The sequence below is a fragment of the Camelus bactrianus genome, chromosome 11 (genome assembly GCF_048773025.1).
Source record: "Camelus bactrianus isolate YW-2024 breed Bactrian camel chromosome 11, ASM4877302v1, whole genome shotgun sequence".
NCBI classification, from domain to species: Eukaryota; Metazoa; Chordata; class Mammalia; order Artiodactyla; family Camelidae; genus Camelus; species Camelus bactrianus.
In genome coordinates, this window is record NC_133549.1 from 27,489,101 (window position 1) to 27,509,529 (window position 20,429).

The window sequence follows — 20,429 nt, forward strand, 5'->3', positions numbered from 1 at the left end:
CTGAGTAGTTTAAAGAACAGAAATTTATTTCTCACCATTCTGGAGGCTGGGATGTCCACGATTAAGGTGCCAGCTGATTTGGTTCCTGGTGGGCTGTCTTCCTGGCTTGTAGAAAGCCATCCATCCTCTTGCTGTGTGCTCACATGGCCTTGCCTCTGAGTGTACATGGGTTGGGGGGTGTACGGGGGGTGAGAGGGAGTAGGTGACAGTGAGCCCCTTCGTGTCTTTTCTTATAAGGACACTAATTCTATAGGATCAGGGCTCTACTCTCATGACCTCGTTTAGCCTTAATTACGTTCTTACTCTAAATATAGTTGCATTGGTTAGGGCTTCAACATACCAGTTTTTGTGTGGGACACACACACACACTCCACAACATGCAGTAAAATTGGAAGTGTTCTCTTTTGATGGCTTTATGACATGGTATTTGGTAACAATGAGTTAAATGCCAAGCATGTATTATATTTTAACTGCTGTCCAGAGCTGTAGATGTATTTGGACCATCTGAGTTCTGCTTTCTAGCCAATAATGTTATCAACAGCCATTTTCATAGTATATTAAGCCTTACCACTTCCTTGAATTTTTTCCCTATTACAGGTCCAAATATAGTTTGGTTCCCATAGTAAATGTCTATAGTTTAATGATAATTTTTAAAATCATATCATTTAATTGTGAATTCACCTTTTTACTTGTTAACAGAGCAAGCCTTTTAACTAATATGGTAAGGTTACACAATTTTTAATGACAGCTAAACCAAACCTCAGCTTTGCATAGCAGATTTTGGAGTAAAGATAGAAGCTTTAACTAAATTTCAGGGTATAAGCCTCCTCTTTTTTATTGTGAATTTCAGTATGGATTTTGATTAACTTCTGTTTGCATTTTAGATTGTGCTGGAAGATCTTTATACCACATTTCCCAGAATAATCACATTTATGTTCTTTTTCACAGGCCAGCCCGCCAGATCTCTATATTGAAAGATTTAATATAGCTCTTGGACAATATATGGGAGCATTGCAGAGCATTGTGCCTCTTTTCATATATATGGTAAGCTAGAGCTGTTTCCTCTTTCAAGATACTCCAGTTTTTGGTCTAAGTGCAGACACAGGCAGAAGGTTAAGCATGTTCTATTTTTCTTTTACTGTTTATTATGTAAAAAAGGAAATTAATCTAGTTCATCAATGTTTGATAGTGTTGACACAGAAGAAATATTTTAGCCTTTTACTGTTCTAAAATTTCATAAATATCATTGCTGAATAGACAATTAAGCATTAATAATCAGCAGTCACCCAATTAGCATTAATTTTTTTCTGCCATATGGAAGATTCTATGCTTGGAAAATAAAGATATGTAAGAAAGATTTCTTATCTTCAGAAAGTAGAGAGTTAAGACATATCTAAAAACATGACGTATAGTAAATGCCAACTTAAGTCGTCATAAAAAAATAGAACAATAAAATTTGCTTTCATTCTGATGATCTCTTTCATTTGGAGAATTATGCCATGAGTATAACTTGCAGCCTGTTGACTTTGTTGATTAGTTCCTCCTTCACCCCCTAAATATATAAAGTTACAGGATTTTTTTTGAAGCATGGTTGATTTACAGTGTTGTATTAGTTTCTAAGTTATAGGATCTTAATGTTAGTGTTCCTGTTAAACGGAGGAGCCCTTAGAAACCAATATCCCAGTTCCTCTCTGTTGATTAGATCAGGGGATGATGGGTGGCACGTTTTGTAGCAGAGATGGCTGTATGTGTAATGCCAATCTATAAAATGGTTTATTCTCCACAAGATACGCTTTACTGAAAAAAGCAAAACAGAACAATTGGGAGAAATATGTTTTATCAGCAGGGGACTTCTATTTAAATAATTTATGGAGGATATTTACAGTAGAAAAATACGTAATTAAAAAATAATGACATGTCTGAGAGAGGAGGTTATAGCTCAGTGGTAGAGCGCATGCCTAGCATGCATGAGGTCCTGGGTTCAATCCCCGCTTCCATTAAAAGAAAAAAATAATAAAATATATAAAAAACCCATTGCCTCCCCACCAAGAAATAATAATAATAATGACATGTCTGTGTGTTATTTTAGAGAGAAATCTTCTCAAGATACGTTAGGTGAAAAAAAGCAAGATATAAAGCAGTATGTTATATTTCTTCATCAGCAAGTATTTTCTTCTTTATTAGGAAAAAAAAGGCATATCCAAAAAAATGCAAAAAACATTTTAGAAAGAATACATAAAAGTTTTTGCAGTGCAGAATGGGACCTTTGGGAATGGGAGAGAAGGTGTGCTGTGGAAGATTTCTTTTTGTGGCATACTCTTTTGCATGGCTTTATTTTGTAATTATGTGCATGTTATTTTTATAATTTTTTAGAAAGAAAAAAATGTTAAGCATTGAGAGAATTTCTGAGCAACTTGCTGACATTCCTCTTTGCATTTTCCACTCCTGTGCGTTGAGTTAACATTTAAAACATGAACAAATTCCTTTTGACTAGCCAGTTGTTCTTATTAGGATGCTTTTGGCTGCAAGAAACAGAAAACCCGATTCAAAGTGATTGTAGGAAATAAAGAATTATCTCTTGTAATAAAACTCTAGAAAGAAGGCAGTCTCTGAGGTTGGCTGAATCTGTGGTTCAGCAGTGTTATGAAGACCTCAGGTTGTTTTTTGTCTCTTTGCTTTACACTTCTGTTTCATGTTGTTTTCCTCATTGTAAGATGACCGTAAGATACTTTTCACTAAAGCCTAGGTTTCTCTCAGTCTGATTGGGCTACCTTGGGTTGTGTCTGTCTTTGAACCAAAGACCATCCATCCCTAAGGAATGTCATAAGCTGAGTGACGTCCACTAATCGTTGAAGTGGAATATTTGTTAAAGAGTCAACCAATGTGTGTCCACTGTCTGCTGTCAGCCTGGATCTTTGCAAGTGGGTTACCTTTCACTAGTGTTTCCTGGTATTGCCTTTAGATGATGATGTAGTAATTTAAAAGGACATATTAAGTGCCTGTCACACAGTGCGGTCCATTACATTCCTGACTAGTTAATGTTGGGTATCTTCCCATGTTCCTTTTGGGGTATATGATTCATAGCATTTATCTTCATGTGCTCTTAACCCCATGCTAGGAAGACTATAACTAATAGTGACAGGGCTTTTGTTTTTTGATGTCGAGTTTTTATGTTTTAATTGATGCCTTTATGAATTGTTTGCCAAAACAATTTTTTTAGTGCTTCAGTTCATTAGACTAATCATTTCCTTCTAATTGATACACTGAAAAATAATTTATTTTCTTTTTCAGAATAAGTTTTACATCGAAACCAAGCTTAACAGAGACTTAAAAGATGATCTTATAAAGCTGTTTACGGAACATGTTGCAGAAAAGCACATATACAGCCTAATGCGTAAGTAATTCAACTTATAGAGGGGTAAGATAACACTAGCAGTGGTTTTTTTTTTTTTTTTTTTTTTAATCAAAGAGCATTGGCATCTCAACCCTGATGTTGACGTCTTCTGAATCATATAGCAAGTGTTAAAGTCCAGTTATATAGAGAGAGACACTGAGGAATTGAAAATGTGACCCAGGGAGCTAGGAGCAGCCTGGTCACTGGACAGTGCCTTCATATCTGGCATGATGCTTGCTGCCCTTTTCTTTTTTCTCTGACATTGGGGGAGATATTATTAAGGGGTTCACCCCTAACTTTGTTACAGGTAATTCTAGAAGGAGTGCAATGTTAATGTTTCTGAAATGGTAGCATAGAATTCTCAGTTTCCTTGTTTGTGTTTAAAAAAAAAAAGGGAGATGACAGTTTAGCTTGTGAGAAAGTAAATCCTAAATTAAATAAAACTTATGAGAATTAAACATATGTAAAGTACCTAGCACGTATTAAATACTCAGTAAATATTTTCTTTCCTCTCTCAAGCTACTGCTCTCTCAAATTCCCATTTCTTTTTCCTTAAAAGGGGATTTCAACTAGAAAATCTTCTAAAGATTGTTTTCCTGCGGAGTTTTAAGTGCAGAGGAGTTTAGTGAAATGTTACACCTTCTCAACTCTAATAACCTTTTATTATTGAATGTGATTATTTTCAAGTAACTCATCCTAAATTTATATACATTTTATGTATAATTTAGTCTGTGAATTTATCATTTCTTTATAGCTATCAAATTTGACACAGGTGGTTATAGTTATATAGAGGCTGTTTGCAAACGTGTATATTTGACTACATGATGAATGTGATAGAACATGAAGAGTTAGTGGGAACAAGGCCAGAAAGGTGGAAGATGGATCCATAGAGGCAGAGCCTGGGTTTGGGGTACATTTGAAATTAGAACCTTGAGTAGAAGAGAACCTACAGTTTATAATTTCAGTTTTTGAACACCGCATTTTAAAATATGATTTTCTGCAATGCCTAACATTTGTCATCCTTAAAATTTATCTGTCATTCAAAATTATAACTAACTACTGATGATAAAATCAGAAGGATAAACTTGAACAGTGCTCCCCTGGCCTTCATCATAAATTCACATATAACTCACATTGTATGCTTGAAACTACAAAATCATTTTTGGCCAAGTGAGATGGCGTTTTCATTTTAAGAAAGGCGTGGACAGAAGAAAACAGCTTATGTAATTTTACAAGCCTGACTTAGACTAAGGTCTTTGAAAAATAAATGAAAAACGAGCTGTTTTGAGTCAGTAGTACCTGTTGTAGTCACTAAATGATGGAATTCATCTGTATGTGTTAATGTTATTTAAAGGAATTATTCCTATCCATTTAAAAATGTTTTAATAAGATTTTTGTATGGCCGTAGATAACCTAAAAGAAAACGAACTGTTGTCATGATTAGTCAGGGTCATGTAGTTACCAGAGTCCTGAACTTGGGAAGGATGAGCCAGTGTGATCTGTTACCTTCACCTTCAGTAAGAAAAAAGTACACGTGCAGCATTTGGGAAAGTGAGTGTCTGACTCTGATTGTGGTTCCTAAAATTACTAGTGACGTGTCTTTCAGAAGAATTCCAAGAGCATCATACATGGTGATTTGAAGGAACGGGAACCCTAATGTTGAAATGATTACGAGAGTTAGGGAACATTTCATCCCCCAAATGTAAATGTTGTGAATCATAAACTTAATGGGAAGCACTTGTAACTCACAAGAACCGTGAAGACTGTTGGTTTTAGGAAGCTTTACTACTTTAAAGAACCTCCGTGAGTTGAATCATTTCTGCTAGTGTCTCAACAGTCCTGCACATATTTACTTGTTAGATTGAACTCTACTGCACTGGATTTAAAAAAAAAAAACAAACACCAAAAACTGTAGTGTATAGACCCTTGGTTTGTCCTCTTGGGCTGTTCTTTTCTTGCCCTTGTTTACCCTTCAGTTTTTGGGAAAAAGGGTGATAGAAAGAGAAACCTTGACAATCAGTAAGTGGTACATTTTTCTAAATCATTTTCTCTTTATTTCAGCTTTACTTTTAGAAGCCCAGTCAACACCATTTCAGGTCACACCTTCAACTATGGCAAATATTGTGAAAGGCCTGTACACTCTCAGACCAGGTAAACAGCGTCAAGTCTTCAGGGGCTGGGCTTGTTTATTTATGGCAGTTCCAGCCCTGTGTGAGAGGACCATGTTTCTTTGTGTTTTCTGAGGCCTAATGGTGTTTGGATTTGTTACAGCAAAAAATTGAGTAGATATCATGACCTCCCTTGGAAACCTCTCTATACTAGTGAAAACCAACAGGTTTGGGAAATACAAGAAATAATTTGTAGGTGACACTTGAGATGAAAGTTGAATCTCATGTCTGTCATTAATCTCTTTTTTGTTATGAGTTTCTCCTTCACTTCTGCCCTGTCCTGCAGATCTGCCCAGACATACACATTCACAACTCTATTGTTAGGCCTGTTACACAAGGAATCTGGAAGTGTTGGTAACGTTACAGTCATTGCATAAGGATATTTTGAGGAGAGAGACTAGCAGAGCCAAAACTCAGAGATCACTATATTCAAAGGTGTGGTTTGTAGATTATCTTAATGTCTCTATCTTAGACTAAAACACTGTGAATTTAAAGGAATCCCAACATGCTTTTGTATATATCTTCCTGTTTGCAAGCCAGAACCTCACACTTCCCATACAGTTGTCTAGCCAATTAAAAAATGGCGAGGAGAGAGACTACAGAAGTTCAGGGTAGAAAACTGTTCTTCAATCTAGAAACATAAGGGATGCTTTTTTGACAGTAATTACCTTTTTTGTGAAGTTCTTTTATCATTTGAGGATTGAGTGAAATAAAATGTGATCTAAAGAGCTTAACACAGTACCTGTAGTGTAGTAAGCATGCCACTATTAACTGTGGTTACTGCTGTCCACTTAGATCCAGTGGTTATTTTATTTTAATTAATTGATGTCTTGATTGTTTATTTACTTAGTATTAAAATATATGTCAGAATTTAGCTTGTTAAAATGGAAACCAAGTAAAACTGATACTGGGGGTAGACTGTGATGTCAGAAATAACTCCTTTCTCAGTCTACTTTAAACAATTAGTGACTTCTAGAGTATTCAGATTTAATGTTGCTTAAGTTTGGATCAGCTCTTACTCTAGTCTTCATAATTTTTTAACATACGATTCCTGTAATTATTTACCTAAGGTGGCAGAAATATTGCGTGTGTCCAATCAGCTCATGTGTTTCTAGTTTCTCAGAATTTTGAGTTTCATGTTACTAACTGCGATGAAAGTGGCTCCTGAATTTTTCTTTCAGTGCCAGGTTATGAATGATTTCGTTCTTTTGTTTTGGCAGGCATCCAAGTGCAGTATGACAAATTTCTAAATTTTGCTTCCCAAATAGGCAGCTTTATCAGCTCTGGCTTTATCATAAGTAACAAAATTACAGAATGAACATAGTCACTAAGGGTAGAAAACCTTACAGATACATGTTTATCTAAGTGCTATTTTATCCAGGTTTGAGCTCTGGTAATAGGATTCCTACTACTTGTGAGGAGAATTCTGTGTTTGACAATTGTCCTTTTGAAAAGGTGAATTTTATCACAGACTAACCTTTTGCTACCCTAGGTATTTTCTGAGATACTGTTAAGCAAATTTTGACATTAACTTGTCTTCCCAGTACCCATTGTGTTCCTGGTTTGTTAAAGCAGTTTTATTCACCAGACAGATTAAGGTTAAAATATTTTAAAAGTTGAATTTTAAATGTAAATGTTTCTTTCATTGCAGTAGTCCTTAAATGCTGATTTTTATAAATGAATGCATCTGAATCACCTAAAGTTTTTTAAACTATGGATTCTTGGGCCCTAGTCCTTGCAGATTCTAATAAATAGTATCGTTTTAGATGTGTTTCCATCCAGTCTTTCAAAGCTCAGTCTAGGAATAGTTCCCACCACCCTACCCTGCCTTTTTTCATTTAATACACATACTTTCTTTGTTCTTCATTTTCACTTTGAATGCCTGGAGTTCCATAAAATGGCAGACTGGTTTGACTCCTTGCCAGCTCAGACTGATGGGTTAGTGGCTCCCCAGGGCACTGAATTGAGACTAAAGCCATCTTTGAGCTGAACTTGAAGGAGAGACAGACACTGCACTGTTGAGAACATTTTGACATGAATTAGTACAAGGGGTGGTGAGTGGATTGGCCTTGGTGGTATTTGCGGTGCTTGTTTTCTGAGTTTTTTGGTGGTTTTTTTTTTTTTTTTTTGCCATCTCTAACTTAGGTATTCTCTCATTGGACATTTTTAAAATTTACTAATGACTCAGCATTGCATAGCATTAAGCGTGTTTTGTTTTTTTCTTCAGATTTAGAATTACTTATTTAGATTACAGTTTTTAAAGTGAATTTGCTAGATTAAATGGAGCACTGACATTTTATGGTTTTTGATATATACAGCCAAGATGTTTTCCAGAAGGGAAAATTTGGAAGGGCTAGATTAAAAGAGTCCAAAAGGGCATACAGGTGGGCATTTTTCATATTGTTAGTGTCCATTGAGTACTGGGCAAGAGTGTATGTTTGTTTTAGCTTGAGTTTTTCTGAATATTAACAAACCTATTATTCTGTTTATTTTTGTTTTCTTAAATTCATTCCTGTCTTTCACCCATTTATGTGGACTTCCTAATCTGTTAAAATGCTTTACAATAAAGATACTAATTCATCTTTGTCATGTTCTCTCTTGTCGCCTCCCCATTTTTGTGGTACTTCTTTTTTTATGTCTGCTTATTACTACATGTGCTATTGTATTCTTGGCCAGTATATTGTTTTATTTAATACTTTTTCAGGCTAAGTATTTCCACCAAACCCCTTCCCTCCAGGTCCCCTTCCACTTAGAATTCTTTGGTTATTTTATTCATGTTTTCTTATATATTTAGGAATTTTGATAAGGTTCATTCAGAAATTCTCTAGGGGTTTTCATTAAATTTTGTTAAATCAGTAAAATGTAAAAATACTCACTTTCTGTAACTTCTATTTAGAAAGGAAATTTAACCTCTGTATCAGAAGGGATTGCACTGATTTTTTTCCCCATTTTAAGTTTGGTTTAGTATATATTCTTGTTCTTTGAGAAGAAAACTCTCTCGTTTCTATTTAATTTCTCTGCATGATTTCCTTAATGGATCTTTTCCTTCCCTCACAGAGTGGGTTCAGATGGCTCCGACTCTATTTTCTAAATTTATTCCAAACATTCTCCCTCGGGCGGTGGAATCTGAACTTTCTGAATATGCTGCTCAAGATCAGAAACTTCAAAGAGAACTTATACAAAACGGTTTTACGAGGCAAGTTTTCTTTTCCTTTTGTGACAAAAGGTATCTGCTTGTTTGGGCCAGATGGCTCGGCGGGGGAGGGCAGCCGGCGTTCTTAGGATTTGGGGGGTAACTGTCCAGGAGTCGGGGCGGTGCTGCTGGGAGAGGGGTCAGTTCCCTGTCCGTGGACGTGTTGAAGCTGGGCTCTGACGTCACGGAAGCTGCTTTTCACTTGAGTAGAGTTTGAGGAAGGGGTCTCTTATGGGTGGGGGTGGCAGATAGGCTGGGCCGCCTCCAAGAGCTCTTCTGACTAGTTCCAAACATTTGGAAAAACTTCGTAAAAGTTTTATGATCAGTTATAATGTACTTTGATGACTAAACTAGCAGATGACTAGTTTTACGGCTAAACTGGTAAAGAGGCTTTAGATTCTGTTTTTCATATTTTCACTTTTTCCTAAACTTTGTTTCTTCTTAAAAAGTAGAGTATCACTTATATGTGTCCACAAAAATTTGCCTCCCTTGGTTTTGATACATACGCTTAGCTAATTTTTCTAAAATTTCCAATTCAGTATCATGGCTTTATCAGAGAAAATCTTTCAAGTGCATATTTTCAACTAAAATTTTGTAAAAATTCTTTGATTCCCTGTGGGAAAACACCCTGTTACGTCACCAAATCATTGAAGGGTACAGCAGTGTGGTACTTTATATTTTCATAATCCTTGCCTCCTCCTTAGCTCTTTTACATACCTTCTCTTATTTGAATCCCTCACATTGAAGAAACCTGTGGAAAGGAAGACACCCGAGTTCCTCACTGAGGCGTAGTTGTGACCACAGAGTGCCCTGAGAATAGACCACCTGTCTGGGTGGGGCGGAGGATGGGCACCGTCTTTCATAGGTTCTGGGGCCAAGCTCCATCTCAGGATTCTAGTCTTGACCAAGATCACTGTTTCTAAGTTTCTGGTTTCAGCACAGGTTTGTTCTTTGTTGGCCCACGGATTGGTATGAATTCCCTTTTTGTCCTGGTGGCATCTGTATTCCTGTGGTAGAGGGGCACTGAGTAATCCACTGGTCATTTACCCCCCTCACTGGCAGCTCACACTGGAAAGGCTCAGGCAGCTATCCCCAGGAAGCTGTGTAGACAGGCCTGGTAATCCTGCCTTTCCTGTGGCAAGTTAGGGGGAGGAAAGGCCACTGGGACATGCTGGATGTAAACAGCTGATTTTTCTCCCTGATGCCCAGTGGTCAGGTGTCTCCTGACATCAATTGTAGTATTTCTGACAGCAGTATTATTTTCATACACAGAATGAGGCCATTTAATGCTATAATAATTTCACTTACTCATTTTCAAAGAGTAATATATTCGTATAGTTTTAAAAAATGATACAAGAAGTGTATATACACTGAGAAGTTTTACTCCCACCTGTCTCCTCATCTGCTCCCAGCCATTAGGTAACCGTTTTTATTAGTTTCTTATGATTCCCTTCAGTGCTTATTTTATATACAGAGACAGGAAACACAATGTATGTTCTTGTTTTTATTCCTTTCTTAAACATTTCATTGTGTAGATGCACTATAATTTATTTAACCAGTTCTCTGTAGATGGCAACTTGAATTATTTCCAGTCTTTTCTATTACAGAGAAAGCTGCATGTGTAATTTTGTACCTGTTGTCAGTGTGTTTGGAGAGTAACTCCCGTTAAGTGAGAAAGCTGGGTCAGGAGGAGATGCAGTGGTAAAATTGCTTAATACCAACAAAATGCCCTCCACGGGGGATTGTGCCATTCTGCACCTCCACTAGCAGCGTGTCAAAGTGCCTGTTCTTTGTGGCCTTTGTTTCTGTGTTTCGCTGATTTTTTGATTTTTAGTCTTTTTTTCTTGGTTTCTAGGAGCTCTTTCTGTAGTGAAGAGATTGTTTACTCAAGATAAGACAGTTATTTTTCTCAGTTTGTCTTTTGACTTTGCTTCTGGTGGTTTTTTGTTTTATTTGAAGTCATGCGTAAGTTCTTTATTTTGTGTAACTAACGTTATCAAGTTTTTTCTTTATGGCTTAATGTATTTTGAATTATAAGTTTTTTCTCAAATCTTTTCAAATAAATGCAAAAGAAACCGAGTGTACCTGTAACTTTTTTCCTAGGCTTACCATAATTTTGAAGTCTTTTATGTTTTCACTCATGTTTTATTTGAATGTTTGCTTGTAATTTTAGAGCCAAGCTTCTTGAGCCTTTAACAAATAAACAGCCTTCTGAAAACTTACTTCTGTGAAGCAGTGTAGGAAGATGCTCTTGTACATGTCTCTGAGCACCTTAAATTCACCATCCAGAACTGTGTGGAACTGTTTAAACATATCTGGAGACATTTTCCTAGTCCCAGTTTTGGAACTGGAATAAGGGAACAGGGAGCAGGACTGCTTGGTGTGTAGCAGCTCTTAATGTAAAATTTGCTTGGGCTGAGATGGGGCACTGACTCCATGAATAGTCTCCTGTAACATTGCCTTTGAACATGAAGAACCAACCTGGCGCTGTTCTGCTAAGGCCAGGCTGGTCATATTCAAGGAAATGCCTTGGATTTTTGTGTAAATTGGAATTTTTGTTTCTCTTAATGGAATTCTTTCATGTGAAATTTAAATATTAGTATTCCAAAAGGTGATAAAATTAAGATGTTCTATTTTATGAACTGAATTGGGCCATTTCTAGAATTAACAGTGTATTATACATTTACTGGGAGGATTAAAGTCTGCCTCATAAGTTATTCTGATGGGTGCTTTGCACAGAGTAGGCCCTGCTTTAGGTGACAGTCCAGACTCACTCCACCTCACTGCTGAGTTGCCTCCGAGCTGTCAGACAGGCGTGCGCACACCGTGCACTTGGCAGCTGAGGGAAGGGCTGCCTGTGCTGCCAGCTCTTGCGCATGGACCTTCCGTAGCTGCCCTGCCAGACTTGGTGCTGCCTTCCACCATTATTTGGCTAGATTGTTTTGGAAGAAATGGTGTCCCATGATGCAAAAATATAGTATTAGCTATCTAACAAAAAAATCTGTTACTGGCTCTCCTGTTGTGAGCAGTCATTTTATGGTTTGTGTCTAGCCAATCACGTGATTCCCGTTCAGCTTTGCAGGCTGTTTTTTCATGTAAGGCTGTGTTCCATTTATGTGATGTAGGGAGTCCTGAATAGGCAGCACACAGCTGTAACGTGGATGGCACAGAGAAAGTCTTTGAAGTGTTTTGAAATAACATGTTAATGTTGTCAAATATATCCTCTTTTGAAGTTAATGGACAGATTCTCATTTGAGCTGAAGTTTATGTGAAACGTCTTTAGTTGCATGGAAGTATAGTGTGGACTTATTTCAAAGCTAGAAGTAACATACAAGCTAAGAGAAACATTTTCTGTTTATGTGTTACCTGCATTATTGTATTGTTATTGTGGGGGAAGGGCAGGTTGGTGTCTGTCGCTGTCAGCGATCACATTACGGAAGATAAGCTCATTGGGGAGCTTCTAACATGCAGGCCCTCAGATGGAGCGTCTGCATTCAAACCAGCCTCCAGGCCTCTTCGAAGCATGTACCAAATAGCTTTTAAAGGCACGTAAAAATGTTCTTGCTGAGTGATTGTTACCTGGATTTCTGGAACAAAATAGAACCTTGTTAGGGGTATTGTTGGTTTTTCAGCTGAGAGGGTCACTCTGGGCTTGGGGCTTTTCTGTTTAGTAGCAGGGATCTGGCTTTGAGGGTAGCTAATAGCTTTCCAGGCTTGTGGCGCTGAATAATATCTTTGGCAGCCTCTCACACACCTCACATTTACATTCTTTGTGCCTCCTGTGGTTTCCACATCTGTGGTTTTCTATTTTTGCATATTCCATTAAAAAATATTTGGGGGGAGGTAGGAATGAAGACTGTCTATAGAGGTCCCAGATACAAGAGCCGTCCTGTGTCTTCTTTCTTGATCAGCATTATCTTACTGGTTACAGAATAGCTGGTTAACGCCGCCGTGATGATGGCTAGTGTAAGACTCTCCACTGGCTTTGGCTAGATCCAGCGTTAACAATAGAGATGCTTAAAAAGTGGCAGGAGAGCAGGTCTGCTCAGAGCTCCCTAGGCCACCTAAAGCTAGTCCATACTAACACTTGCGTCTGTTTTTCTCTAAATGCTCAGCCCAGAGAAAAACCCTTCAGAGACGGTTTGGTGTGTTCTTTTCTTGCCGGTCGTTAAGACTTCTCACTCAGCGCAAGAGGGTTCTGTCCTGGTTTACGTTCTTGGGCGTAACTAGAGAAAGTGGGAAACTTCGGTAATCTGGAAGACGACACGAAAGCATGAAGTAATTACTTGGGCTAGGATTTGAATCCCTCTGTAGAGGCTGCTAATGAATTACTCACCATTTTCTACTATGTGCTAGACACTGCTCTGGGTACTGGGGGAACAAGGCGGGCAGAGTTCCTGTTTTCATGGCGCTTATGCTCTGCTGTTGGGAGATTAATAACAGACATGTAAACAAATTGTTTCAAGTAATAACAAGGGCTAAAAACAGCACGAAGCAGGGATAGAGAGTGAGTGAGCAGGGCCTGGCAGAGGGGCTGTTCAGCTCACTTGGTAATGTAGTGCCTCCAGCTAGACCTAGGAGACAGCCGCATGGCTACTTGGGGGAGAGTGCTGCAGGCAGAGAAAAGAGTAAGTGCAGAAGTGCTGACAGGTCCCGGGGACAGAAAGCAAGCCAGAGTGACTGACGCATAGTGAGCAGAGGTGGAAGATGAGGGTTGAGAGGTAGGAGGAGCCGTATCTCACAGGGCTGGGAAAATGAATTTGAATTGAGTTTTTACCTGTAATGGAAAGCCACTGAAGGGCTTTTCAGAGGCATGAAATAATCTTATTTATGCTTGTACATAAGATTGCCTGACTCTTGCCTGGACTGATAATGAGACTCTCACCGTTGTGTAGGGGAGAGATGGTAGTGGCTTGGATTGGGATTGTAGCTGTGCAGTTGAGGAGTGGTTGATTTTGGATTATGTTTTGGGTCAGAATGCTCCAGAGTGAGCCAAAGAGAGGAATCAAGGATAACCTAGGATTTTGGCCTGAGTAATTGGGTGGATGGTGGTGCGATTTATTGAGGAAGACCGAGGAAGGCGTAGGGGTGGAGTGCATTCCGGCTGCTGTAAGTTTGCAGTATCTGGAAGTCATCCGAGCAGCAGTGGCGATGAGCCAGCTCGACCTGTAAGTCCCGGTGTAGTGAGGAAGTCAGAGCTGAAGACAAATCTGGAAGCCACTGACATATGCACTGTATTTCAAGTTACAAGACAGGATTGACCGCTCGCCTAGACTAAGGAGAATATACACAGAGAAGAAAAAGTGGCCAAGGATAGATTGTTGGGCAGAGCTAGGACTGTTTCCTAGGAAGGACGAGGTCAACTGTGGAAATGCTGCTCAGAGGCCGAGGAAGAAAAAGCTAGTGAATTGGTTATTATCACTCATTGCTTAAGCATTTTAGTCATTTGTCTGGATTATTGCCTAAGAAACTAGAGAGACAAAAAATAGGATTTACAGGTAGCATAAGACTTAATCATACCTCGATTTTCTTATCTCTAAAGTGGAACCAGAACTTCTGTTGGTGTTTGGAGATGAACTGGTTAATGTATGTAAAGGTTCATGTTCTTTTATCTGCAAGAAGGATATTCATGTACATTAAGATTCTGAGATTTTTCAGAAGCTTTAAGCAGTTTTTGGTCACATAATAGGGCTTTTAAGGGAAGATTTTGAATTATTCTATTTTCATATTTGAAATTTGCCCTATTATATGCAGGTCACCAGGGACATTGATAGTAGAGCCAGATTTCTCTTCAAAGACATTTTAGTCTGAACCAATTTCTAGAACCCAGTATAAACCATCTTTATAGATAATCCTTCCTTCATTTAATGGCTTTCTATATTTAAAAGATAGCACCTTTTATCTAAGAACATTCAGATTATAAATGACTCAGCTACCATTTAATGTCTGTTTTAGAATAGATGGTTAGCACCGAAATGTCTGCTCCATTTCCATTATCGGTTATGCCAGTGTATTTCTCCTGCTTTGATGTGTGAAGATGTCAGTCAGCTCTGTTGACTCCCTCTTCTCTTCTTATCCCCAGAGGTGACCAGTCCCGGAAGAGAGCTGGGGATGAGTTGGCTTATAGTAAGTAATGATGTTCCTTGCCGTCTTTGATGGTTTTGTGATGTAAGGCAGCCACTGGCTATAATGATACCCACGGTGTTCTTGATGGTGGGCTCTCGGGCCCCGTGTGTGGTCAGGGTCGGGCTGTTGTGCAAAAGCCATGGCAGCTCTCAGGTCCAGTTGGTGGTAGTGGTTCTTGGGCAGTTGTCAAGAGGCTGCCAGCTCGTCAGGCTCTCCTAGAATGAGATAAGGACCCAGACTCAATTCCTGACGATCTTGTCCCCTTTTACTTCATTCAAAACCACATGGTTTTGAGGTATTTTTTTCCCCAACCTCCTTTTAGGGGATTAGGACAGGGGTGAGATGTATGTGTTAAATAAACATTCCTACCGTTGTCAGATGCTGTCTGCCATTGGTGCTTTTTCCTCCTCTGATGTTTTTTTCAGACAGCTCATCAGCATGTGCAAGTTCCAGAGGGTACAGATAGTGACTGTGCTGGAGGTACCTTCCTTCCTGAAAAGAGGACACACTGGAGCTGCAGAGCACAGCGGGGGTCCTGCAGACACTCAGGAGCTCTGTCACAAAGCTGTTCTCGGAAGAGGATGTTGGACTTCTTACTTTGGTTTGTAATTTTAAAAAACAAAAAACTAACAAAGAAAAACAAAAACGATAAAAACAGTTGCTGCTAGACTTGGGGATAATTTTGAAATGGGACAATCTTCTAATGAGTTTATCTACAGATTCCGTGAGCAACAGGCGTCATGAAGAGTGACCATTGCTAAGTGTGATACGGCAGCCAAAATCAGCAGCTTCCTCCAAAAATACAAGAGCAGAAGAATCTTTCTTTTTTCTTTTAAAGCACTTGTTTTGTTCATTTGTGGACTTGGCACTTTGGCATATTGGTTTCACACATCAAGATATCTTTTGCTTTAAAATCAAGCAGATCATTACAATACAGTATTTTTCACCCATAACCAAAACAAACCCCTTTAAAAGAGTTGGTCTTTATTTAGCATTAGACAGTCTTGTTAAAAATGCTAACCCTGCTTTCAATATAACTTCTTCCCCCCATCAGTTCACAACTGTTTTCTACTCTGTGCCTTGAGCTTTGTGCACTTTGCAACTCTGTGACCATGTTGTCAAACTCACAAATGCTTCCCGAAAACGTTTATCAAATCACAGACTAACCCGCCAAGATGTCAGGTGTGACTTTGATAACAGGATGCTGAATAAGTGGGAAAATAGAAACATGTTGCACATTGGCCAAATTTCCTCTGGCCTCACCGTGGCATGTTAGGGACCAACCTTGTAGAACGTTTCCATTTCCTCCATCACAACATGATCTCACCAGCTGCTGTAGTGTTGGCATTATGCTAGTTTAGGGGACAGTACCTTAGCACTAAAACTCCCTTTTTAATACTGTGGAGAATCACCCATCGGTAAAAGCTGGTTCCTGCGATGCTCTAGGAAGCAGGTACGGTTATTAAATCCAAATATAATCAATGATGTGGGATTCCTGATCCATTTCATTTTAAATGGGTGAGATAAGTACTTAAAAAAAAAAGTCTGCAGTCTGCGTCTTTTCAAACATCACATTTGAGCATAATAGAGAAGCAGCAGCACTTCTGTTTAAAGGCTCCCTTCCGGCTGTGGCAAAGCTGTGTTTTCTGTCTCCATACACCCACAGTGCTATTTAGTTCCTTATAAAAGACTCTGAAGCTTATTCTGAATTGTTTTTGAAAGGCAAAGAGAAATAGAAAGCTGTGGCAAGGGAAAAACATTTTCCTCCTCAGTTTTGCTTAAATCTGAATCGAGCATATGCCTGAGCGTTGGGCTGTGTTGGACTAATATTTGCCTCTTCAGAGAACTTGGGACAACACAAGAAGACCTGGCAGGGATACTGTCACACTCTGATGGCAGGTTTTTAGTAGAGGTGCCTTTGCCAATTCACTTTGTCCTTTTTGGGGGAGCGGGCTGGGTGGGAGAGTTAGAAGTGTGGTGTTAGGAGCAAGTCAGTCACCTAAAATAAGTCCTCTATTTGTCCACTTATTCTTCAGAGAAGTAAAAGTTGTCAGAGTTATTTTTTTAAGTACTTATCAACCAGAGTTGGTGGATTTTGAGGAGGACTTTAAATTGGGCTCATTTAACTGTGAGCAGTTTGGACTGTCTCGATAAACACTGAATTACTGTAAGAATATATACAGGCTCTCTGTATGCCCTGTACAGTTTGATTTGCTACACCAGTAACATTCTAGTATCAAGGAAGAATTCCATTTTATTATGAAGTTCAGATTTTACTTGATGGAATGCTTGCTGCAGGCTTATAAATAACACCTGCAACTGAGCTCTTGAGTGGTTTTAATGATGTTTCTGGAAGGAATAAAATTGGAATGGTTCTTTAAAGGTGGATGAATTCTCCAGTAGCCTAATCATATACCGAAATGCTTTTTCTGGGAGGGAGTATTCTTCAGCCAACAACGAAACTTTCCCTATAAAAAGCATTGTATTATGATGTGAATTGGCATTAAAATCTTTGGATGCTTTTTGCATTATTAAGTTAATGAAGAAATATTTTATATTGTCTTTTTATTATGTATGTATTAACAAAAAGTGGGCAGAGTAAAGTTTGCAGAACTGAATTTCTCTGTACATTTTTGCACAGTGGCTGCAGCTTGCTGTGGGTGAGGGCTTGGTGATGCAAAGCCGTGATTGGAAGGCACTGTAGAAAGAATATACACGTTTTTCCAGTGCAGGTGACCTGGTTGTTACTCATCTTGGCCCCTTGAAGTATACTGCAGTATGAAGAATCTGTTTCTTTACATTGTTACTGGCTTTGCTTATTTAATTGGGAGTCTTAGCAGAAATCTTAGTTTGCAACATGAGAGGGAATCAGATTTGCCTCCATTTTGGATTGCCTAAGCACTGTTTGCCTGAAAGTATTTTCTTCTCGTGTGTCCTTGTATTCTTCTTGCCAGCACAGTATACAGTTTCTCCATGCCAGTTAAACACTGGCTTTTGGTGGGGCCCAAGTCGCTGAAGACAGAAAACTGTAAAGCAGGTTGGTGGTCTCATGAGGCAACACACGCAGTTGGTTTGGCCAAACTGCCTGGTATGTATGTGCGGCCCGAAACCAGACCCTCCAGAGAAAGCCAGCTTGCTCCCCTTGGAATGATGACACGTAACATCAGTAGATGATCATTGTTTTGAGAGACTGTACTTATTTCAAAGGTTGGCCTTAAGCTTCAGTAACAGTGTCATCTCATGTCCTCTGTTGTCACAGCTGCATCCTAACTCGACTGCTTTGTTTTCTGGAGGGCAGAGAGCAAAATCTGGTGGTGTGACTCAACCTACTAGTTCTTAGGTAGAGTTTGTGAGAAGAAACATAAACCTGGATGCATGAGCTGTGCATTATTAAATTTTGTGGAAAAGTTACTATTTTTTTTTTCACCCTGTCCCTTTTACACGTTTGAGGCGGTCCCCGTCCCTTGCTTTGGGGTGGGGGATGAGAGCTGATGTGTGAGCGAGCCTGCGGAAGGCTGGATGCCCATGGTGGCTAACTCTGCATGCCCCTTTCCAGCACCACGGCTGTCACTCCCCTTGCTCTATGCCATGCTTTCTGTCAGGTTGCAAATTTGCACACAAAGAATTCCTCAGGAAGAGTTTGCACACGCATCACCTCGCAATATTCTGTACTGACCGAACAAGGGATTTGAAAGTTTTTCAGCACAAAAGGAGAACTTCAGAGTGATGGTCTGTGCACACGTCCTAGCAAAGGTAATGGTGGTCTAGCAAACACGATTGGTTTCTGGAGTTAAGAAGTGAGCGGGAGCACTTGTGTCATGGTATTTAGTGAGCCTGTTTAATCTCCCAGGGTAACCCTTCAGATTTTGTCGTCTTCTCATTGAGACTGGCTCTATTTTCTTCTATGTTTTTTCTGTTTCATTGCAGCTCATTATTTCCGTGATTATTATGCAAGTGGCATTGCCCTTGAGCTAAAATTCAATTGTCTAATAAGCAGCTATTATTAGATAACTAAACATTGTTTTATGAATATACGCTAATCTGAGATACTAAAAATATTTACAACTAAAAAGCAAAACCCCTCCATTGACTATCCAGTCATTGTTTGGATTTTTTTTTTTTAATTGGTGTCTCATTGAGCTTCAGAGTATTATGTACTTTAATCCAGGTTTAAGCCTCTTAAGGGGACTTTAAAATTTAAGATCAGAATATGAATCCCTTGACTGACACCTAGGAGAGGTTTAAAAGGACCTTTTTGGTTGTGATGACTGTTTTCAATAAGATTGTGTAAGATGTAGCTCATGTTTATCAGAAGTTAAAACAGACATAGGAGTCCATGGAGAAGTGGCTTTCCTGTTACTGTCATTACCCTGTTGAAATTTGCCCCAGTTTCTGGCCACCAGGATATATGAAAGGACTCTTGTTCTTTTCAAAGGAAATGATTCCTCTTCTGTCCCCACTGGTTATTAACTAAGTCATGGACGCTTTCCCATCTCCACTGGCCAAGACCCTATTTTGAACCTCTTTCCAGAGCCGAGTGGTACAAGTACATACACTTTTTCTGCTTATGTTGGTGGAGTGGCTGTGGGAGAATTAAAGGAAATGCTAATCAGAGGTACATTCTTACAGGACCCTAGTATATGTTGTACCCCTGCTGATTGGAAATTATGTTCATTTCTGGTTGGACTGCATTGTTTAGAAGAATGTTAATGGCTTACAATTCTGGGAAATTTATAATGTGGCTCTAGGGTGAATTCTGTGGTTTGAAGAAAATAAATATTTTGTATTGATTCTCACATGCCATGTCAATGTTGTGACTGTACTAAATGCAATAAGACTGTGGATGTTCTCTTAGAAGGGTATGTTTTGTTAAACAGATGGCAACTTAATTGCTCTCATTAGTCCTGTTTGTCAATATGACAGCCATGCAATTCAGGAGAAATTATTGAGATGTGCTGTTGGGGGGAGCTATGGCTGGAGACAGGAATGCTTATGAATAAATGGAGGTCAAATGCAGGCAAGAGGCTTCTGCCACCCACCAGCATAGCCAGAGGAAGGATGAAGTGAAGCAATGAAGTCTAGTCCCTGGTGGTGCTTGTTTGTTAGAGAGCATGGTGGAGCTTCAAACAGGGTGTTTTGTACATCAACTCTTGTTAATCCAAGAAAAACAAAATGGTGGATGAAACTCTTATTGACTGGGAATTCAAAGCCACTGACTTTGGCTCTGATCTTTAACCCTTGATGGATTTGAATCACTCCTTCTGTATCGGGTATATACCATCACTCAAACATTGTGGTTAATGAAATAAATCTTGTACAGATGTCCTTGGCTTTGTTATGTTGATACCTGGTTTACTGTAACTTTGTTACAATACAGAACGTACAGTTTTGCTTACAGGACGTTCATAATGCCTCCTAAATGATAACCACACTCTGTCCATGTCCCATCACAGTTAATTAGCCTGCAGGGTCAGTGTCCGTCTTGACCTCTGTGCCAGTGATAAACTGTGTACCTTATACATATGGTGACATATTCTATATACATGTA

At 39.0% G+C, this 20,429-nt stretch overlaps 1 protein-coding gene across 1 annotated transcript in view; it reads left to right on the forward strand.

Annotated features, from left to right (window-relative positions):
* The window catches only part of CACUL1 (CDK2 associated cullin domain 1), a 55,824-nt gene extending 35,618 nt beyond the window's left edge, over nucleotides 1-20,206 (forward strand). Inside the window, exons 4-9 of the mRNA XM_010969863.3 lie at nucleotides 949-1,044; nucleotides 3,292-3,394; nucleotides 5,456-5,545; nucleotides 8,620-8,758; nucleotides 14,838-14,881; nucleotides 15,307-20,206. Of these exons, the coding sequence (XP_010968165.1) occupies nucleotides 949-1,044; nucleotides 3,292-3,394; nucleotides 5,456-5,545; nucleotides 8,620-8,758; nucleotides 14,838-14,881; nucleotides 15,307-15,347 (513 nt within the window). The 3' untranslated portion in view covers nucleotides 15,348-20,206. The remainder of the gene's footprint in view (nucleotides 1-948; nucleotides 1,045-3,291; nucleotides 3,395-5,455; nucleotides 5,546-8,619; nucleotides 8,759-14,837; nucleotides 14,882-15,306) is intronic.
* The last annotated feature ends 223 nt before the right edge of the window (nucleotides 20,207-20,429 follow it).